This window comes from Brienomyrus brachyistius, chromosome 1, assembly GCF_023856365.1.
Source record: "Brienomyrus brachyistius isolate T26 chromosome 1, BBRACH_0.4, whole genome shotgun sequence".
Classification (NCBI taxonomy): Eukaryota; Metazoa; Chordata; class Actinopteri; order Osteoglossiformes; family Mormyridae; genus Brienomyrus; species Brienomyrus brachyistius.
In genome coordinates this window covers 17180595-17201145 of record NC_064533.1, presented here as the reverse complement: position 1 = coordinate 17201145, position 20551 = coordinate 17180595, and the positions used below count along the sequence as shown (strand labels likewise).

Here is a 20551-nt window from a genome sequence, read left to right as displayed (position 1 = left end):
ACGGAATCACTCCACTGATTCTGGGATTTAAACTGGTGACCTTCTGATCACAGGAAAAGTGCTAACTCACTAAGCTACACATCTGTAATGCACACAGGACAAACCCAGACTGATGTCACTTGCTGTAATCTACACAGTCTTTATTTAAAGGCTTTTTGACCTCACTGGTAGCAAAGATAAAATCCAATAAATACACTTCATGATACACCATATGACAACAAAAGGGGGTAAACATGGCGGGGTCACATTGTACAGTAGGGTTCAGTTTACGCATACTCAAAGAAAGGCTCCATGTTTGACTGCATGCCACTAGTCAGCCACCATAAAGGTCCTTGAACCCTGACCCAAATGGCTAAGTCATCTAGGAGAGACTTATAGGATCATGATGCACACGGAGGAAGAACGATAAGAAAGCCATGACTACGTGTCATCTTAACGGTCACTATGAGCGTGTCGGATAACCTGATTTCCTGAAACTACGCTGTAATCGTTTGCCACTGTCCCCGTCGCGTTTGGCCTTGTTTCAGCAGATGTCCTGGGGATTTAAGCCATGCTGCCTCTTAATAAAATGGAATAAAAAGTTTTCCCTTGTACAGTATACATGTTAAAATTTCCCAGCAAATAAGTCCATGAGTCCACACTGAGACATGTTAATAGATTCTCTAAGTCCACTATGACTGAATGGAGGAGTCTCTACGGGGTGTGTGTGTGTGTGTGTGTGTGGCACTCCTGTCTCCCATCCCAGAATGTTGCTACACACTCTGTGTGAGTCCTTGGCACACCTTTGCCAACAGAGCCGCGTCCGATGAGGGCATTTCTATCCATCCAGGGGCTTCCCCAGGTACACCATAGTCACTTCCGTGTTTCCATACACGGCCGACACCGCTGGGAAGAGGCAGGCTTTGGGAAGTCCCCGGAAAGCTACCCCGAGGAACTCAAACCCTCGCTCGAAGGCCAGCGTCTTGTCTTCCATGTCCAGGATGACGCGGATTCTCTCGCCGATCTGTAAGGTCGTAGGAGGTCTGTCAATCACTTCAGCTCACAAACCAACAACTCGTGATTAAAAACACAGCAGGAACTGCAGACAACTACGCAGGGTTGTTGGTCTGAACAGAGAGAGGCTTGCTGCTTTTGCATTTTTGATATCATGGTACCATCATCTCGCAGTATATGCACAGGAAATGAGCTGGGTACTTTGTAAAGGGATACATTACATTTAGAGGATGCGTTCATCCAGAGAAGGGGCCCAATGGTGACACTCTGCCGACTACAGGGTTTGACCCAATGACCTTACAATCACAGGAACTTGTCCTAACCTGCTATCATTCTTTAGAAATCAATGTTTATTGGATAACAAGGGGGGAGGGTGTGCCAGAACAGAGATCTAGCACTATCTGCAAGCTGACCTGGTACTTGGGGGCGTTGTTGCACTGGGGGAAGTTGCCGTTGACCTCGCCGTTATGTAGCAGGCTGTTGTCGACCAGGTTCCAGCCCCAGCTTTGATCGTCGCTGCCCAGGAGCGCTACATAACCCTGGCACTGCATGGGCGCCCGCTTGGTGGCTATGCCGATTACTGCCACCGTGCCCAGTGGCCCCTCCCACCAGATCTCCCAGGCGTGGCGGCCCTCGGAGAAGCCAATCTTGCCGCGCGCCCCGTCTGTGCTCTGGGCGATGGGGTTGCGGTGCAGGGTGAAACCGTTCTTCTTGACGTAGACGTTGCGCGAGCAGTCGTGGGAACTGAGGGCATGTTGGTAGGACTTCAGCTATGGAGGAGGAGACAGATAAAGTGTTTAGTTAACAGGGGGAGCCCACTAATGCACACCACTGTAAACAACACATTCACAGCAATTGGTTCTAACAGAATCCATACAGTACAGCCACACAATTAGCCAGTGTTATGCTACTAAGCTGCAGGCAAAATGTACCCTGTGTTTAGACCTGATCAGACAGAGAAAAGGATATTAACTCTCCCCAACATGGTTGTAAAAGGTGTGACCATTAATAGCAAAAATGCTTTTGTGTTCCTGACAAACTTGCATGTGGGTGTCCTCAAGCAGGACACAAATACCCAAACAGAAAAGAGAATTTGCAAAGTGGAATGAATATGATGCAACTACAGCATCTACACTTGGATCATTAAGAACGCCTGGCTGTTCCAAGGTGCACCTCAGGGTCTCATGAATCATTCGTTGTCTCATCTCTGGGACCAACGTGCACCTGGTACACACATCACAACACAGAGGTACAACTGTGCCTTCAAAAACGAGTCACTGGACTCTTGTGCTGTCAAGACCATTATTGTGAACAATACTGGGTCAGGTTCTCTTAGCTGCTTTCAAAAGTTTGATTGTTTTCTGGAAGATTTCTGGTTGAGTCGCACACAAGCCCATATTTCCTTTAGAAAAGCGGCCACGGTCATCGATCTCCGGTGAGCGTCAGACAGACGCCGGCCCACCGTAAACATGATGTAATTTTATGGCGCTGCAGCCATGCAAACCCAGCATCACTCCTATCTTAATCCTGCAAAACCACCATAACTGCAGACCTCTAGGGCAATATTATGCACCACACGGCGACCGGCCAGAGCAGTATGCAACCCAAGCACAAGCTTCCAGCAGCGTGGTGCCAGTGATGGAGGCGCCGGTACCTTGTCCTTGTAGGTGGGGATGTTGCAGAGGATATCGGAGCGCAGCGCCTCCTCGCTCAGGGCGCGGCCGCACAGGGTCCGCCACACTTCGCTATTCTCGTCCGACAAGCAGCGGTTCCAGTGCCAGCACACCAGCGAGCAGCGCATCAGCTCCGGCAGCTCCAGGTACGAGAAGATGTGCTCCAGGACGCGGCTGGGAAGGCGCCCCGCGATGCCCACGCCGCCACCGCCGGCTCCGGGCGCGCAGGGTCCGGCCGCGCCGCCGCAAGAGGGCGCCCCGCCGCCGGCCGCTCCCGACATAGCAGAGAGAAAAGGCGGCGGCTGGACGAAAACGGCTGGCCGCTGGATTACAGTCAGTAAATAATAAGTGTGCCGTATCCACCGGTCGGTAGCCCGTTAACGGTCGGGTCGAAAGCACTGTACTGCGGACGGAGGACAGCGCAGACCCACCTCCATACACTGGGGAGCGGATAAGAAACGAAGCGGCGCAGCCCCAGGTCCTGGTTGCTCATTATAGCACCTTCACCGCTCCACCGTCTTAACTCAACTGAATAGATACTTGTAGCTCACTATACGTTTAGATTAATATATATAAAATATAAGTAACATAAGAGCCCTGTTAATTAATTATCGACCGATGATAATACAGCTGACGAATACATTCCTATCAGGACCTGATGAAAGCCTGCCCCTGTTTGCAGTAGCGGGGGTGGGATCACCATTGACGGGCTGATTCTCTGTTTAAATAGCCCGGCTGTATTTTTTCCGGGACGGGACATTAATAAAGGCTGGGATCGCCATTCACAGGCTGGTATTCTATTTAAATACCCTGGCTGTATTTATGTACGGGAATATGGCGCTGGGATTTAATCAGAACCGACCAGTGATTGAAAGCAAATTTCTGGGTCTCATTACAGCTGTCACTACGGCCGTAGTCACTTCCTAAACTCACAAAATCAATTCCTCGCAATAACAACTGGGCAATACATGCATGCCTTATTTTGTATTGTATTTTAACTGTGTTTCTGTTAAACTTTACCAGTTTTGATGTGCCATTGTTCACTTATATTTTCGTTTCCATGGAATATTAGGTTTTGAGTCTAATATTTTGTTGTATAAACTGAAGTATGACGTGAAATAAATATTTCATTTATTTATGCCCGCCGAAATTTGTTAGGACTACGAGAAGCGTTTATTTGAAAAAGCTGATATCATCTCTAAAATGACGTTTCAACCATTATTCAGACAAAAAGTTAGGCCCTGAAGTGCTACAGCATTTGCCAGTTTGTACCTAACACGTCAGCAATAAAAATTATTTTTATACTGAATAAAAATATTCATTCAAAAAGCTCTAAGTGACATTATTTACAATGCCAAAACATGAGCACCATTCTCATAAAAGGTCAGTGGGGTGGGGTGCTTCGTCATCGTTTACATATCTTGATCAGTTTTCTTTGCGTTAAAAACATTTAAACTAATTTCCCATGGTTCAATTTCGTACATCAGAGGCAGGGTGAAATGTTAATTGGAAAGATAAATGTTTGAGCAGTAATTTGTATCTGTTACTACTTTAAGTGTAATTAAAATGAAGCTTTACAAGACCACAACAATGCCTCCAAAGTATGTGTTGCTTGTTTAGATTTAATAGTTTTCTGAATGTTTAATAAAAACTTAACTTTATTATAAGAATATAGTTAGGTTAGATAGAACCTCACACTCCATCCACTTTCCCTGCACTGTTCAACCTTCAGTGCTGATCTTTCGGATGTGATCCATAGCACCGTTACAATGGCAGATTTCCCCTGGGAAATGGAACCACCTGCCCAGGTCCACCCCTGTACTCCACTTCAACCCTGATCTCAGGAGTTTAGGTGCTGGTCTCCTATTGATGTCGGCTGCAGGCTCCCCCTGCCCGAGAAAGTGGGCTCTCTGCCAGCTCCCTGTAGGACTCTCTTTGTATGCCTCTTGTCTTTCCTCCACCTGGACTTGTTGCCATCTAAACCGACCCTGTGTCAGTTCTTTCTTACGAGCTGACAGAACGTGCTGGAGAGATGCATTGATGGTCCGACAGAGGTCACAGGTTTGCTCTTTCCCAAGCCACTGATTGAGACTGCAAGGACAGGACAGAATATGTTTTCTTTATTGCATGTGATGGTTTTCATTCCAAATAATTAAGGTATGCATTTACGTCACTTTCCTGCCAGAACACTGAGTGGCAAAACAAGCTGAATCATGGCTGATTTTAGTCAGTGAATCTGTGAAACAAACAATTATCTGCTTAAATTAAAGGCAGTTAGACTCAACAGGGATCCATACAACTCTGCAAAGGACCAGTGGACCATAGACATTATCGAGGAATTGGGTTTCCTGACAACATATTTTATAGGATCTTTTAAAGTTATCTGGCTAATTGTCTAAACTTGCTTTGTGGAATAGCCCCTTATAAGGAAAACTGGGCTTGTCTTAGCTAGCTAACACTAACCACCCCCCACTATGTTTTTAGAACATAAGCTGCATCATCATCCATTTTCCAAACCGCTTATCCTACTGGGTCGCGGGGGGTCCGGAGCCTATCCCGGAAGCAATGGGCACGAGGCAGGGAACAACCCAGGATGGGGGGCCAGCCCATCGCAGGGCACACTCACACACCATTCACTCACACATGCTCACCTATGGGCAATTTAGCAAGTCCAATTAGCCTCAGCATGTTTTTGGACTGTGGGGGGAAACTGGAGTACCCGGAGGAAACCCCACGATGACATGGGGAGAACATGCAAACTCCACACACATGTGACCCAGGCAGAGACTCGAACCCGGGTCCCAGAGGTGTGAGGCAACAGTGCTAACCACTGCACCACCATCATCATGGATGTTTTATTAATAAATGCTAGCAAAAATGTTACAGTTACACAGAATTTGAATGAATGATGCTAAATATTTAACTGATGAGTGGTCAGTACAGCATATAACCTAAGACATGCTTTCACTCAAAAATCCAAACTATCTGAGAAGAAATGACAACTGCAAATCCATGTTTTGGGAGCTGGTTTCCAGTTGTTTCTGTGGCCTGCATCAATCCACTTGCTTCTCTTTTCTTTAGTTTTTGGCAGTAAAAAATTAGCTCCGATTTATTGTTAAATCCTAGTTTATATGTGTTTTCCTGGCATCCTAGCTGAACACTGACGCTGCCACCCAGCACTTTTGCCACTCAGTGGGCATAACCAACGTGGCCCCACCTATTGTGATGCCATGGGCATACCCTCTATTTAAGAATGGAGGGGGGCAGGTGTACAGGCCTGGAAATACATGCTTCTTTTCTACATGTGTGAGAGAAGTGGTCAGGTTTGTCTGCTTCAGATGTAGTAGGACAGGCAAGTTGTTGCTGAATTATACACATACTCAGGTGGATTATGGGATTTTATTGGAATATGGGAGGGAAGACAATGTGATGAAATAAAACAATCTAACTTAATATAATCTGGATCTAGTCGGTTTCAGATTCACATTTTCAAAGAACACAAGTTTCTAGTTTAAAGGTCTAAAAATTGGCAATAATATATGCATGCCTTATTATATACAGAGATCCAGCTGAGACCGGACTTAAAAGAGCAATCAGGAGTATAAATAACAAATAACATTTATTTTAAATATATATTATGTTTATATCTGCCAGAAATGAGACATTCCAAAATTAGTTTTAATGTTAGTGTAGTTTTTTTAAAAAACGTGTCAAACAGGTAAGTGCATACTTAATTAGTAATTTTGGCTTTAAAGATTATATTTGGTGTTTCTGTATCTTTTGAAATTAATTATGTGACCAATTGAACGAATCGATATTAAACGACCCTAAACAGTATCGTCGCAGTGACCGTTGAACTGTGATGATAACCGCATTTTTAAAAACTGGGTCCCTGACATCCCACATGCATATTTAGATATGAAAGACACGGCAACCTTCACCAGCAGAAGCAGTCAAAAGATGGACGAATGGAGGGAGAATGAGTGCTGTGTAGAAGTCATGTACTGCAGGATTAACAGGTTTTGAAAAGCTGTACAAGTAAAGGATAGACAGGCTTAACCAGTTTAAGAAAGTAAACATTTTAATGGTTCTGTTCATTCCACTCTGACACCGAATATCCAAAACTGATTGCAGAAATAGAATTCGCGACTTTCTCATTAATAAAACTGAAAGCTATCAACGGACAAAGACATGTGGGACTTATTTCCTTGTTGTTATGCTCGATCTGAAATAAAGGAGAGCCTCTGGCGCGAGACCATGCATGCAGGCGCAACTACAGTGAATGCAAGGACGCTTGGAAACGGACCGGAAGTGACGTCACAGAACTGGGGCGGGTTTGGTGTGCAGCGGACTGGGATAGAGCAGGAAAAACGAGAAAAAGAAAGATTCACAAAATAATTAATAAACAACAGCCGATAAAGGAGGACGGATCGTGTAAGTAAGGGCAGCTCTTTGTATGCGGCTCTCCACAGCACGCTTTATTAGGCAGTCCTAGGGGTGCGGGTATCGAAGGAATGCTTGCAGGGATTCGGGGATGCATGTTGGGGTCCGGGGCTACGGGGATTTGTGGATGCATTTTGGGATCCGTGGCTCCCAAACCGCCTTGCGCGTCCCACACGCGTCCGGACAGAGGCTTATGGTTAAGATACCAGGGTAACACCGCAGGTGCAGCTCATATGTGGGTAACAGGCTGATGGACAGAAAGAGAAGCTCCATTGAACCATATGATCATGCACGCATTTTGACACCTGCTTTGTTGAACGGGCAGCGCAGAAATGCGGTCCGACGGAACGCACGTCCTTCTGCATGCCGCCCGAGAGCTAGTGTCAGGGGAGGGTAGAATGCACACTGGCTGCATTTACTGCTCACCTTGCAGACCAGGATGCTTCGCATGTGGGGTCTGGAGAATGAGGTCGCTTCCCTGCCTTTCGGATGGACACGGCTGGATCAAGCAGTGGGAACGTTTTAAAATAGCTCTTTAAATAATTGGCTTTTATTTATCTCCCGCGAAACTACGCTCTCAGATGGGTTTATCTGAAAGCTGTTTCTGCAAGCTTCCCTTATGATTATCTATCATTTCCCATCTAACTGTAGCTATATAGCTGCGCGTGTTATTGTTATTTAAAATTTTGGAATGACATTCTTTGTATGACGAAATACTCCATGAATTACAGGGCAGGAAGAATGTGATTTTCAGACAAACCTATGAACTTTACAGTATGATACCTCTGAAGGTTGTAGTGGATATCTGTGTCCACGGAGCAGTAATGTCACCTTCTGCATACTTATGTGTTGTCCTTCCTGTCCTCAGTGGCAGCTGCTGCATTATGAACCCTGTTTACAGCCCTGCATCAACAGGGGCTCCGTTCACGAATCCCAAAGGAATCGGATACCCAGGTAATCAGAACAGCCTGTTGGGAGCTGTAATTAGCAGCGGCCTCCTTATGCTGACGCTATAGTGAAGTTCCTTTCCACTCCACTCCTCCTGTTTGTCCACAGCAGGGTTTCCTGTTGGTTACGCGGCGGCCCCTGCTTATTCTCCGAGCATGTACCCTGGGGGCAGCTCGGCCTTCCCAGCTGGTAAGGACTCTCTCTCTCAGATATACATACACACATATGTGTTTTTCCATCCATGGAGATCTGTTTACTTTAGCAGCTGGTTTCCCACAAATACTCAGTGATGGCTTCTGTAGCCATCTGGTAAGCATCTTTAAGGTTCTCCATTCCACTTAACTCGGTTCAGCTTTGCTCCTCACTCATGGCAAGTGCCCATTTAGTGAAATCGATTAAAAAGTGTGACATGTCCAGTGTGCCTGCGAAGTCATCTCTGATAATCTGCAGCGTCCCTGCTGCATGTGTTCTGCAGGCCGGTATTTGCATGAATAATAATAATAATAGTAAATAAATAAATAATGCTTTCCTGCTGCTCTGTCATTCATGTGACACCCTTTGGAGTCCTTGGACTGCCTTTCATAATGAGAGATGGAAGCAAAAGGGAATTTAAAATCCTTTTGAGAAAGTAATTCTGAGTTACTAAAGGACTTTGGCGTCAGACACTTGTGTCAGCCAGCTAGGTCAGCTTCTTTCACACTCCCACTCACTCAGTCGCTCACTCAATCTCTCTCCCTCTTTCACTGACTCGCTCGCTCACCCACTCACTGAGCCAATCTCTCTTCCCCTCTCACTCACTACCTCACTCACCCAATCTCTCCTCTCTCACTAGCTCAGTCACTCACTCTCACTCTCTAAATCTCTCTCACTCACTCAACCACCCAATCTCTCCCCTTCTTTTTCACTCACTCCATCTCTCCCCCTCTTTCTCACTCGCTCACTCACTCTCTCCCCTTCTTACTCACATACTGACTCATTCACTCACTCTATCTCTTCCCCTCTCTCTCACTCGCTCTCTCGCTCACTCACTCACTACCTCTCTCTCACACGCACACACTCACTGTCACTCACGGATGTCATCATTCATGAAAGGTGACATTGAGAATCATCTTTCCCCAAATTCTGGGTCTTCAGTAAGGCTCTGGCGTTTCTGGGACTTGCTTGGCTTTCCTCATATCTTACCCTACCCCCCCCCCCCTGTAACCATGGTAACACCTCTTTCAGGTTTCACCTCCGGGGTGCCGTACAAAATGTCCTGCTCGCCATCAGCTGGTGCAGTCCCACCTTACTCCTCATCTCCTAACCCCTATCAGACGGCTGTGTACCCCCTGAGGAACCCCTACCCTCACCAGAACCCCTACGCCCAAGTAAGTGCCCCCAGTGCATCCCCAACATGGACGTCCTGGGCTGCGACCTAGTCTCTACCTCACGGGCTTTGATCACAGGGTGCTACTTTGAGGAGGGCGATGGGTCACGCCTGTCTTCCTGTCACTATGCTAGGGTGCGTACCTCACCCAGCCACTGTACGCTGCTGCCCCCCCTCACGTCATCCACCACACCACGGTGGTGCAGCCAAATGGGATTCCCACTGCTGTCTACACCCCCTCCATCCCCACATCACGTAGCAGCGGCGTGGCCGTGGGTATGGTGGCGGGGGCCACAATGGCCATGTCAGCCGGTAAGCCCCCGATTCCAAACCCCCCCCCAACCATTATGTTCCTCATGGCCAGCTTCATCTTCAGAAGAATATGTTCTGCACTCTGTTCCCCTCCGAAGGAGCTCTGCTGACTGCTCACTCTCCAGCTGCCGTGGCCCCCCACCCTGCGACGATCCCTCCCTACCGGGCAGCTGGGACCCCTGCTTACAGCTATGTCCCCTCTCCAATGGTGAACAGCTGGCAGTGTGAGTGACAGCAAAATATTTTGTCAAAGCCCTCCAAACTTTTTTCCCTTTAATTAAAAATATTTAGCAATGTAGGGCTTTCAGAAAGAATTGTAATTAGTGCCAGCAAATGCTGTGATAGAACATGTATTAATTTTTTAGCACAACAGAACTCAAAAGGAGTTTTTGATGATAAAGTAACATGACCATGTACCTCCTGCCTCACAGTGACTTGCTAGTCTTTCCATGACATCTGTCCCATATGCTAAAAACTAGTGATACAACAGTTGGTCAGCTAGTGACCAGAAATGGCTGATTTTCGCCCTGATTGGCGAAATCAACCAATCAGTCTAAATATGGCCAATTTTCTGAGCCAGTCAAGTTTACCTGATGACATATAGGCAGATCATGTGACTGCAAGCGCAGTGATTTGACCGCCATATTGGAGAGTTCGAAGCAGTGCCTTAACGCTGTGCAGTGTTTGGCTGCAAAAACAGGCGTAGCCCCTGCTCCAGTGATATGACCTTCCACCAGTTAGTATGTTTACAGATCATTGTATATTTTTATACTGACAGTCTTGTGTTATTCCCTTGCAAACATACATTTTGCAACCTTCAGAATATCACTGGGTAGTATACTGGTTCATCTGGAATACCGGTTTTAATTTCCTGTACGTATGAATCTTTCATATACTGCATCATAGCTGAGACAACAGCTTCAACAGGCAGCAAATTTTGCATTATTTTTTTTCTGATTGAAGCATTATGGATCGAAGTCATACTGTATTGTGCAGTTATAAGTTTATAACAACAATTCATTATCCACAGCTAAACAGAGCAATGATGAAAATTACTACCAGAAATATCAAATATCTTGTGAACATGAGACCCCTAAAATGAATTTAAGTACCTCAACAACAAGGGTCCAGATACCTGTATATACATGTATGCATTTATATATCCATGTGGGCCCTTGTGTTGGTTATTTTTCAGAACTCTGTCACAAGTGACCTGCAATCCTAAACTGTTACCCCATGGCCGATATTTATGCAAACAGATGCAGCCACATGTAACATCTAATTGTTCTAATGTCTAATTATTTCAAAATCATATTCCAGATATAAAGTTATAATTTTAGCTGTTGATAGTCTCATTTGTATGATATTTACTAGAAAACGTGTTTACATACAAACAATGGATGAAGCGACTTAATGATGCTGTCATGCTCTATGTCCATTGGTCAATAGCTGGAAACTTACCTGTCATGTCTAGTAAATATCTGTCATTAAGTTACCAATTAATGTTACATTTTGATCCAAGTTAGTGGTGGGCGATATGGCTATATTGCAGTTGTATCCACAGTGCACATGCAGTGATACAGCACTTTAATTTACTAGACAGTTTTTCCATAGCGACGTACAAGTGGGGCAAATGTATGTCAGGCCATTTAGCTGTAATTCATTTCACAAATTAAATTCTCGCAAGTTAAAATGCAAACTCTTGATATCAGAAATTAAATTTTAACTAGTTAAAATGCAAATTTGAGATCGGAAATTCTATTTTGTTTAGTGAGATTCAAAACACCTGTCTCATTCATTTCAGTGGGAGTTGGAGTTTAAACTAGGTAAAATACTAATTTCAGGAATTTAATTGTAACTAGATTTAATTAAAATTGAATTGCAATTAATTACAGTTCAATTCCTGATATCAGAAATTGGATTTTGATCTATCCATCCATCTATTTTCCAAACCGCTTATCCTACTAGGTCGCGGGGGGTCTGGAGTCTATCCCGGAAGCAATGGGCACGAGGCAGGGAACAACCCAGGATGGGGGGCCAGCCCATCGCAGGGCACACTCACACACCATTCACTCTCACACACACACCTACGAGCAATTTAGCAACTCCAATTAGCCTCAGCATGTGGGGGGGAAACCGGAGTACCTGGAGGAAACCCCACGACGACATGGGGAGAACATGCAAACTCCACACACATGTGACCCAGGCAGAGACTCGAACCCGGGTCCCAGAGGTGTGAGGCAACAGTGCACCAGCATGCCTCCCCGGATTTTGATCTAGTTAAACGTTTATTTCTTTTTATTTTTGATATCAATAATTGGCATTTTAACTTGTTAAAATTGAATTCCTGTTATCAGAAACTGGCATTTTAACTAGTTCAAATTCCAACTCCCATTGAAACAAATGAGAAAAATGTGTTGAATATCTAGCTAAAATAGAATTTCTCATATCAAGAACTGGCATTTCACACTAGTTTAAAACAATGTCCAATATCAATAATATGCATTTTATCTAGTTACACTTGAATTTCTGATACCAGAAATACACAATTATGATATCCATAATTAGCATTCTAACTCATTAGAAATTAATGTGTGATATCCTCTAATAGTGAAGTAAAATTAAAACGGCTTGTCATGCAAATAGCCTATTACAAACACAAGTGCTGTTGAAGAGTCAAATAGGCCTTTAGTGCAGCTAAGCTGAGCTTCAAGTCAATGTCCAGTTACAAGTGCACTATTTAACAGTATTATTATGGTGACGGAACAAACTGGCAAGTGCCCCTCACTCAATGCCATGTGTTCAAGGCTGCAACAGTACTACAACATAAACAGATTGATGTGAAACAAAGTAATTTCAGCCTGCATAACATCCCAGAGCTGTCTGTATATCTCACTTCTTTGTCAGTCATGTGTCTCAGTCGATCTCAATTCAGTGGCTAGACCTTGAATGAAAACTTAATTGATTGTATTTGCATCACATGGTAAACAACACAGTCCATTGATGGGTTGGCTATGCTAAATTGATAAATAAATAAATTGATGAGGAAGAATTGGTTCCAAAAATGGTTCTGCTACGTGTGTAAATGGTTTGTATTTATGAAATTTGACGTGGACCAATCTACTGTAATTTACAAAGTTTGCAGAGTTACTGTTTGGTTGTACGGCCACCTGATCATCGTATCCACCTGCAGTGTTAGCGCCAGGGCACGCAGAACATCTGCACGTGCATAAATGTGTGAGCACATTGTCTACATCGTCAGGTTATTTAAAATATTTTGATTGCACAAAGCCACGTTCATTAAAGTGTTAAAAAAAACGTTTAGTTTTCTAATTGTTATTCGGCCAGGATCAGTATGAACAGTAGGAAACTGCAATTGGTGCATCCTTACTAAAATTCATGTGAACTGTTCAGCTACATCAGCAGTTGTTAATTAGCTCTGCCCCTCCTCTTGTTAAGTACCCCCACCGCTTATGCCTTAGGAACCAATGGAAGCTCTGGCCTGTCTCCCTCCCAGGTTGAAGCTGGCAGAACTGTGTTTAATTTCAGTCCGGTGATGTATGGTTGGTACTGACACCCCAAGGTCTTCACATCGAGACCTCACTCTTCGTGATGGTGGGCCTCCTGTGGGGAAGAACGAGCACCTGAACGACTGAGCATCTCCATGGAAACACTGGCCCCCACCCTGTCTCCCCTTTCCTGCCAGCAAGCACATCTGTGTGTTGTGGACAGTGTTGGATTTTAAACCTGTTACTCTGTAAGTGATGGAAATGAAGTTTAAATTAATTTTAAGTGGGATTCGAAGTGAGCTCAGTGCATAAATTGAGGGGAGAAAAGCCTGTTAATTCGACCTGCGGCGAATGGCGTCAAACCATCGAGGACAGACTGACGCATTTCCTCACGATACCTGCAGTTTTTTCTAAAGTGACGCATTAATGTGACTTAAACGTTTCAGCCTTGTATGTATGTTAAGTTTAAAAATCTCAGTGCAGTTTATGTAGAATAATGCAGTGGTCCTTTGTTCTTTGTTTGGTGTAGCTCTGTTTCACTAGGGGTCGCTGCAAGAATGTGTGATGGGGATTCCCTCTTCTGCATGGTGATTCGTCTGGTCGGTACCACACACGGCTCCTCTGGTGCTTCTCTGTGTGCCTGCCTGTGTGTGTGCGCGTGCATCTAAATCCATGGGAAAGAGCCAGGAGGCAGCTGGGCTGAGATCTTCCCAAAATGAATTTTCATTGCTCTCATAGACTTTGTTTCCTCAGTTGGTCCAATCCTGTGTTTTATGATTGTCTTACCATATTCAAATTTTATTAACTTACCTTGTTTTTTTAGCAGTATCAGTATCTGAGAATGTTTTTCTGTAGGCTTGTATACTTCAATACTTATACGTCAAGCCTGAAATATGTTTTAATTTTCTTGATATTCGTGTTGCTTAAATCATCTCAGATGCGATCTGTTTTGAAAACATTTTTATACATATAGTTTTTTCGAGTGACGACCAAGCCAATAAATGCAATTATGAGTATTGTCAGTTTTTGTTTATTGTGTCTGACTACTTATGAAAAAAATCTGTGGGACGAAGGAGGTCTTCAAATGAAACAAAAAGAAGAGTATGACCTTATATATGTTAATCGGGGCCAACACACCTAAAATCAAACTGACATGTTGTTCCCTGAACGGCCAACGGGGGGAGACAAAGCTGAGATATGATTTTGGTTAGTCTGGCAGTAACCAGTAGGACACACGTGAGCGGCTCAGGTGTGGACAAATACTGTTTAATGATTATTTCCACGTGATTTGAGTGCATGTGCAAACAGACAAACGTGTAAAGAATGGACAAAAACCTCTTCTTTGTATTTAAATAAACTACACTTGCGGTTCACAAGCGCGATGCGTACCCAAATTGAGAGATTAGTAACATTTTCTTCAGGTGCACAGCCTTGTTTTTCAGAGGAGCGTTGGAGCGTTCTATACATTTAAACTGAACCCGATGCTTTTTGTGTTTCTGACATGACATCCCCCATGTGGTCACTGCTGTTTCTTACAGAGCTCTGCGACGACCACTGTTCGATGTAACACTGTCACGACATGACATGAGGTTGTGGGTCCCTCTGATCCATCTGGGTCAGGGGTGGCCAATCTTATCCGCAAAGGTCTGGTGTGTATGCGGGTTTTTGGAGTAACCTGTAGGTCAGCTGTTCACACCCAGGTGTGAGGACTCTCCAGCCAATCAGTCCTCTAATTAGTGACCTAATTAGGGAGTCATAGTGAAAACCTCCAAACACAGTGGCCCTTTGCGGATAAGATTGGCCACCTCTGATCTAGGTGGAGGTGAAGCCGCCTTCTTGGGTCACGCATTTTCATGCAAGTTCAGGACCCCAAAGCTCATCTATGCACATGCCTGCAGAAGGGAAATGCATTTAGCTGGACCCAGTTGGACGGAGCCGCTTTAAAACTAATCAGTTTTCTAGAAAATTCTGTCAATACCTTTCAAAGGATGCAAACTGGTCTTTCAGATATTTAGGGAAAAACCAATTTGTTTCTCAGAGCCAAATAGCACCACCATGTGCAGTGTCGAAACTAACATAAACAGTAAATATCCTTGGAAATGCTTCTCTTGAAAGTTCACTCCCCACAGAACAAGGCCTTGCTGTTTCAAAGCGCACAGCCTTCCTTTATTCATGAAGAAACAGAAACAAACTATGTTTACTTGCTGGGGGTTGGGATTAGGGTTTTCCATTGGGGGCGGAGTGGGTGATAGGAAAGCCAAACGGTGCTCCATGTGTCCAATCAGCATGCCGTGGGTGGAGAATGCCTGAGCTGTGATTGGGCTGGTGAGGTCAGGACCTTACAGATGGGTCCTTAGTGGCCCCCAGTTTGACCTTCCAGACAAACTGGGCTGGCAGAGTTTGTCCTGTTGTGTTTTGCTCTTTTCTTAACATGCTGCGTTTCCTTTAAGCAGCAAAGACCTTGTTGTGTCTGTGGAACAGTGCAGACAGGCTTTCTGCTGAAATTACACATCTATCGCAGCATTTCTTACTGCAGCAAACTGATTTTTATGGCTTGACACACACAGCAGTATTTTTCTGGACAACTGCACACGTTGGGTCGCCTCGTAGAGAATTCTTACAGAACCGACATACGACATAAGAAAAAAAGTGAAACCTTTGATGAAACGACTGGCCTTCAAAGCAGCCTGTTATCTGCTGCAGAAATAACACCTGGTTTTTGATAGTAAATCAATAGCGGTCAAGCAGAGCACTGGCTAAATGTGATCTGTAGGAGTCATAATGCTCCACTGGAGAATCTCTGTAGCTCCTACAGATACACATGCTTCCTGCTAATACTCCACATAACACTCCGAAGTGAAGAAGGACTTAAACGGGCCACAGAGGTAAAGGACTGGCTTTACAACGCGTCACAGGACAGCGTGCAGACAGAGACGTGGAATTAAGGGCTGTCTCTGTCGCGGCAGACAGATGGAATTCCACAAAATCTTTGGGGTCTATCAGCTTCTGTTTGCTAACACAGACAAGATGCTCACTAAAACCAGAAGTTTACAACCAGACACGAAAGAAGTCCCCGTGGCAATACTGTGACGTGACGATAAACAGTAGAATCTGCAGAAATGTCTGCGTAGAAAAAAATGAAAAGTCTCTGCTAGGAGCGAGGCTCCCTCTTCATCTTCGAACAAAGGAAAAATAAATACAAAGGTTCATTTATCCGGCACTGCAAGGTTAAGAAAAAAAGCAAGTAACCAAAACAATGAAAAATAAATATTCTCTTCATTAAAGTTCCCACGCAGCAGTCACATGGATTGTGTGGAGCAGTAGTAACAACAGGTGCAATTGCAGGGGAAGCCACAAGGGGCAGCACCTCCAATCCCAGATCTAAGAGAAGCAGAAACGGCTTCCCAAAAATCCCAGCAAGAGTCTGCAATCCATTCTCCTGATTGTACCAAACTCATAAAGTGCTTCTCAGAGGAACATCATCCCATAGTGTTGAGGCACAGCATCACTGACCAAGATGTCCCACCTTCTCTTCTCTATCACTTCCTGAACGGTGTTAGCCGGCCAATGTTCTGCCAGAAGGTGGAGGCCTTGCGCTTGGGCTCAGCCAGCATGAAGACCTGCTGTGGCGGCAGGGCGGGGTGCAGAGGGGGTGCGGGGGCCAGGCCAGGGGGCCTCTGTCGGGACAGGAAGTCATAGTACGAACGGGACAGCACTGTGGGGGGAAGAAGACCCGGTCAGTGCCCTGCGCTACAGAGCAGCGTACATTTTCTGCTGGGTAATAAATGGTGTGTAAAAATAAGCCTCAGCAATGCAACATGGGGGGAGGGGGTCTCTGGCCATGCACCTTTGGGCTTCCCCGTTGGATGGCTCTTGCACGCGTTCAGCATGGCCTGCTTCCTCTGCCCGTCTGTGATGCTGAAACCTGCAGAGCCACATTAGTGGCGTGAGTCCGGAGCGCGACGTTTACCTGACAGCAGCGGCAGTCTGGCGGTACTCAGCATTTCCTGGGAGCAGGTGGGTGGTTTGAACCTGACACACCGCTCCTCCTTACGGATGCCTGATTCAGAGTCGGCAACCGCCTGCGGCTTTACAAACCAGCCGATAACACATTCAGCTAATTACAGACGTCTAAGACTGCCGTTCACCGCTATGAGATTCCATAACCCTAATCGTAGCTGTAAGCCTCTCCATTTATACTCATTTGGTCTTGGCTATATTTTCCATGAACTTGCAGAGGACTGGCATCCCATCCAGGAAGTACCACCTGCTTTATACCCTGTGCTGCTCTTAGCTTCCCCAACTATGATGAGTAATTGAAAGATGGTTGAATTCTCATTACAGTTAAAAGTATCCCCTATCCCATTTAATGATGCGAGAAAGGCACTGGCATTTCCATGCCACCAGGGGGAGCCTCACCAGTCTCCAGGTCGTGCTGCACCTGCGAGCGCTCGTCCTGGAAGGCACGCAGCCAGCGCAGCTTCTGCTCAGGCTTCTTGGCGCACAACAGCACCTCCTCTCTGCTGGCGCTGGAGTCTCTGGGCCGCAGCTTCAGCGCGTTCCTCACGCTCATGCCGAAGTCCCTGTCCCTGCCGTCCTCCACGTCCAGCACCTCCACGTGGTCCACGTCCACCCGGCCCTTGTAGTAGAGGATGTCGCGACGCAGGAGGTCCTGGAGGAGCCGGAAAGATGACAAGCGGAGGCATGTGACTCCAGGTAGTGGCACTGAGTGACTTACGGGGAGAGCTTAAGGAAATAAGGTGCAGAAATGAACCTTAATGTTGACCTTAATGTTGATGTTGGTACCACCAAAAACACTGAGGCAGAGTAAATTTCAGCACATCACAGAATGACAGAAAAATGAAACTGCAATAATGAATTCCTCATACTTTTAGCATGCACTCACTTTCTTGCAGTAAATCATCTGATGGTCAAACAGGAAGAACATGCGCAACTGGTTCTTGGCCTGCAGCCTGGAGATCCTGGTCAGCTCGCCTGAGAAGATCAGCTCAGAGCTTCTGCCGAGTACGTCTTCACCCTGGGCGACAGACAGACGGGCTTCTTCATTAGGGCTCTGTGCACGGTATATGAAGATTCCCAGTGTAGTGACCCAGTGTAGTGTAGTGGCTTGCTCACCTCCCAGTCCTCAATGGAGCTCTGCCACTGGGCAATCTTGTCAATGTTCTCGAGACGTCGCTTCCGCTCATTGATCAGCCTGGCCACATTCTTCATAGCATTGAGGGCAGCTTCTACATCCTTATAGTCTCTGGAAAGTGAGAACCGCCAAATTAATCACTACACCTCCATCTATCTCCAGAGGAGAACCTCACAGAGGTGTACATTACCTCCACCTTGTTGATGATGGATTTATTATTTGTCAGCTGCTTTTAATATACAACAGCTTACTGTACACACTTTTCATATGAGAAAGCTATGAAGTTCAGCCACTTGTGCTAAAGGTACATAGTGCATTGATCCAAACATATTCTCTCCTTGACTTCAAGGAGATGACATTAACATGGGGGGTATAATTATGTTAGGTTAAAGCTACTTCATCATGTACCAACTGATAGCACGAGGTCATCCCACCTGTTGTCGACATTGATGCTTTTCCCAACAGTAGCACCAACAACACACTGGACCCATACTGAAAGCCCAGGTTCTTCTAGAGGAGGTAACCCCAGCGTACAGACCCACCCTGGGTACTTCATAGTACTCGCCACCCCCCTCCATGCCCCACCTGGCAGTCTGGCTTGGTACCTGTGCTGGGGGTTGGTGTACTTGAGTAGCTCTGCCAGCTGCAGTGGGTACTTGCAGATCTTCTGCACTGGTGTGAGCAGGAAGCCATCCAGCGAGATATCTATCATCTTCTGGAGCAGACGGCAAGCCTCAAAGAAGAATATATATTTGTTGACCTTCATGAGGTTGGCGAGCTGGAGACAGGCGTTGGGGTGGTTGTTGCAATATTCCGAGTAGATCTGGAAATCCATTTGCTGGTAGGAAGGAGAGAGACAGAAGATTCATGTCATATCACAGTGCTTACAGTCCGCATTGCTCTCAAACCAAAATGGCAGCTTTAATCCCGTCTTACACCTTCTAATCTCCAAGTTCTCAAAACACAACCTCACTCTGTTACAGCAGCAATTTGTGGGCTTAACCAGTAACATTAACATGTTTTGTTCATAAGTCATGAATAGTGACCTGCTAAGAACTGATTTAATTACCACAAAGTTGGGATCAGTATAGTGATGACTGTGATCATTTTCTAGGCTCTTCAGATTATGTGATTTCGAAAGGCTAATTAATTTCTCAGATAAATAGAAAATGCCTCAAATTTAGTGCAGGTGAGTGTCGTAATCAAGTCTTAATGTACATATTCAGAAAAATATTCTACCACTGAAGAGCTTGGCAGCTCTGCAGTTGAGTGTAAATGGGGATATGAAGTAAATACAGTGACATTACTGATTCTGCGTCATTTTAAATCACTGTTGGCGTCACTCTCATTGTCACTGTGTGGACACATTGCATGCACTGCATACTGACAACTGTCCTCATATGATTAAGTATATTCATCTATTTTCTAAAACTACTTATGCTATTCAGGGTTGTGGGGGGGGGGGGGGGGGTTCAGAGCCTATCCCAGAGGCAACGATTGCAAGGTGGGGAACAACATAGGATGGGGTGCCAACGCATTGCCAGTCACTCACACATGCACACCTATGGACAATTTGGGAATTCCAATTAACCTCAGCATGTTTTTGGACTGGGGGGGGACTGTAGGAAACCTTCTGATGATATGGGGAGAACATGCAAACTTCACACACATGGAACCCTGGCAGAATCAAACCCGGGTCCCAGAGGTGTCAGACAACAGGGCTAATCACTGCACCGCTGTGTCACCCCCACTTAAGCACGACAGTGGTGTTTACCACCATTCAAACCGTGCATTTGTATGGGAGCCCCTGAGAACTGGAGGGCCTGCTGGTCACAAACAGTCACTACACGAGTCTGAGTGGTGTCCCATAAACCACTAGGCTGGCCCTGCTTACGTGCTCTAAGAAGCAGCAGCCAATCTCACTCAGGTATGGCTGCTCCTTGCAGAATTTCTTCTCCAGGCCCTGGAGAAACACCTTCTGGAACCTGTAGATCTCTTCGATATTGCCAAAGATGGCATGGAGTTCCTCTTCCGTGAACATGTCCGTCCTCTTGCGGCACTGCTTGATGTAGCCCTGCAGGGGTGGAGTGGGGACTTGTTCATATCTGGGAGCACATCCCCGGACACCAGCAGATCCATGTCTCAACCACGA

At 45.6% G+C, this 20551-nt stretch overlaps 3 protein-coding genes across 10 annotated transcripts in view; 1 reads left to right on the top strand and 2 right to left on the bottom strand.

Moving 5' to 3' along the window:
• Positions 1-123: 123 nt before the first annotated feature.
• On the bottom strand, positions 124-3341 carry fbxo45 (F-box protein 45). Its single transcript, XM_049026557.1, has 3 exons — positions 2648-3341; positions 1407-1763; positions 124-1003 (listed from the first exon to the last, which is right to left on the bottom strand). The coding sequence occupies exons 1-3, from the start codon at positions 2945-2947 to the stop codon at positions 818-820; spliced, it is 843 nt and encodes a 280-aa protein (XP_048882514.1). The 5' UTR covers positions 2948-3341; the 3' UTR covers positions 124-817.
• A 3468-nt stretch (positions 3342-6809) lies between these two features.
• Positions 6810-14266, top strand: LOC125749375 (myelin-associated neurite-outgrowth inhibitor-like). Of its 2 annotated transcripts, none has more exons than XM_049026582.1 (7): positions 6810-7100; positions 7978-8063; positions 8169-8246; positions 9282-9424; positions 9558-9735; positions 9834-9959; positions 13253-14266. In XM_049026582.1, the coding sequence occupies exons 2-7, from the start codon at positions 7994-7996 to the stop codon at positions 13255-13257; spliced, it is 600 nt and encodes a 199-aa protein (XP_048882539.1). In that variant the 5' UTR covers positions 6810-7100; positions 7978-7993; the 3' UTR covers positions 13258-14266. The 2 variants fall into 2 exon arrangements, with proteins under 2 accessions (XP_048882539.1, XP_048882528.1); XM_049026571.1 differs by having other exon boundaries at positions 6914-7100; positions 8166-8246.
• A 223-nt stretch (positions 14267-14489) lies between these two features.
• LOC125749257 (rho guanine nucleotide exchange factor 4-like) overlaps positions 14490-20551 on the bottom strand; it is a 53984-nt gene continuing 47922 nt past the window's right edge. For 6 of the 7 annotated variants that reach the window (XM_049026332.1, XM_049026345.1, XM_049026354.1 and 3 more), the window contains 7 exons: positions 20294-20473; positions 19005-19237; positions 18381-18510; positions 18151-18282; positions 17664-17916; positions 17092-17169; positions 14490-16959 (listed from right to left, as the gene is read on the bottom strand). In XM_049026332.1, the coding sequence (XP_048882289.1) occupies positions 16784-16959; positions 17092-17169; positions 17664-17916; positions 18151-18282; positions 18381-18510; positions 19005-19237; positions 20294-20473 (1182 nt within the window). In that variant the 3' untranslated portion in view covers positions 14490-16783. The remainder of the gene's footprint in view (positions 16960-17091; positions 17170-17663; positions 17917-18150; positions 18283-18380; positions 18511-19004; positions 19238-20293; positions 20474-20551) is intronic. The other variant, XR_007399818.1, reaches the window with a different exon arrangement.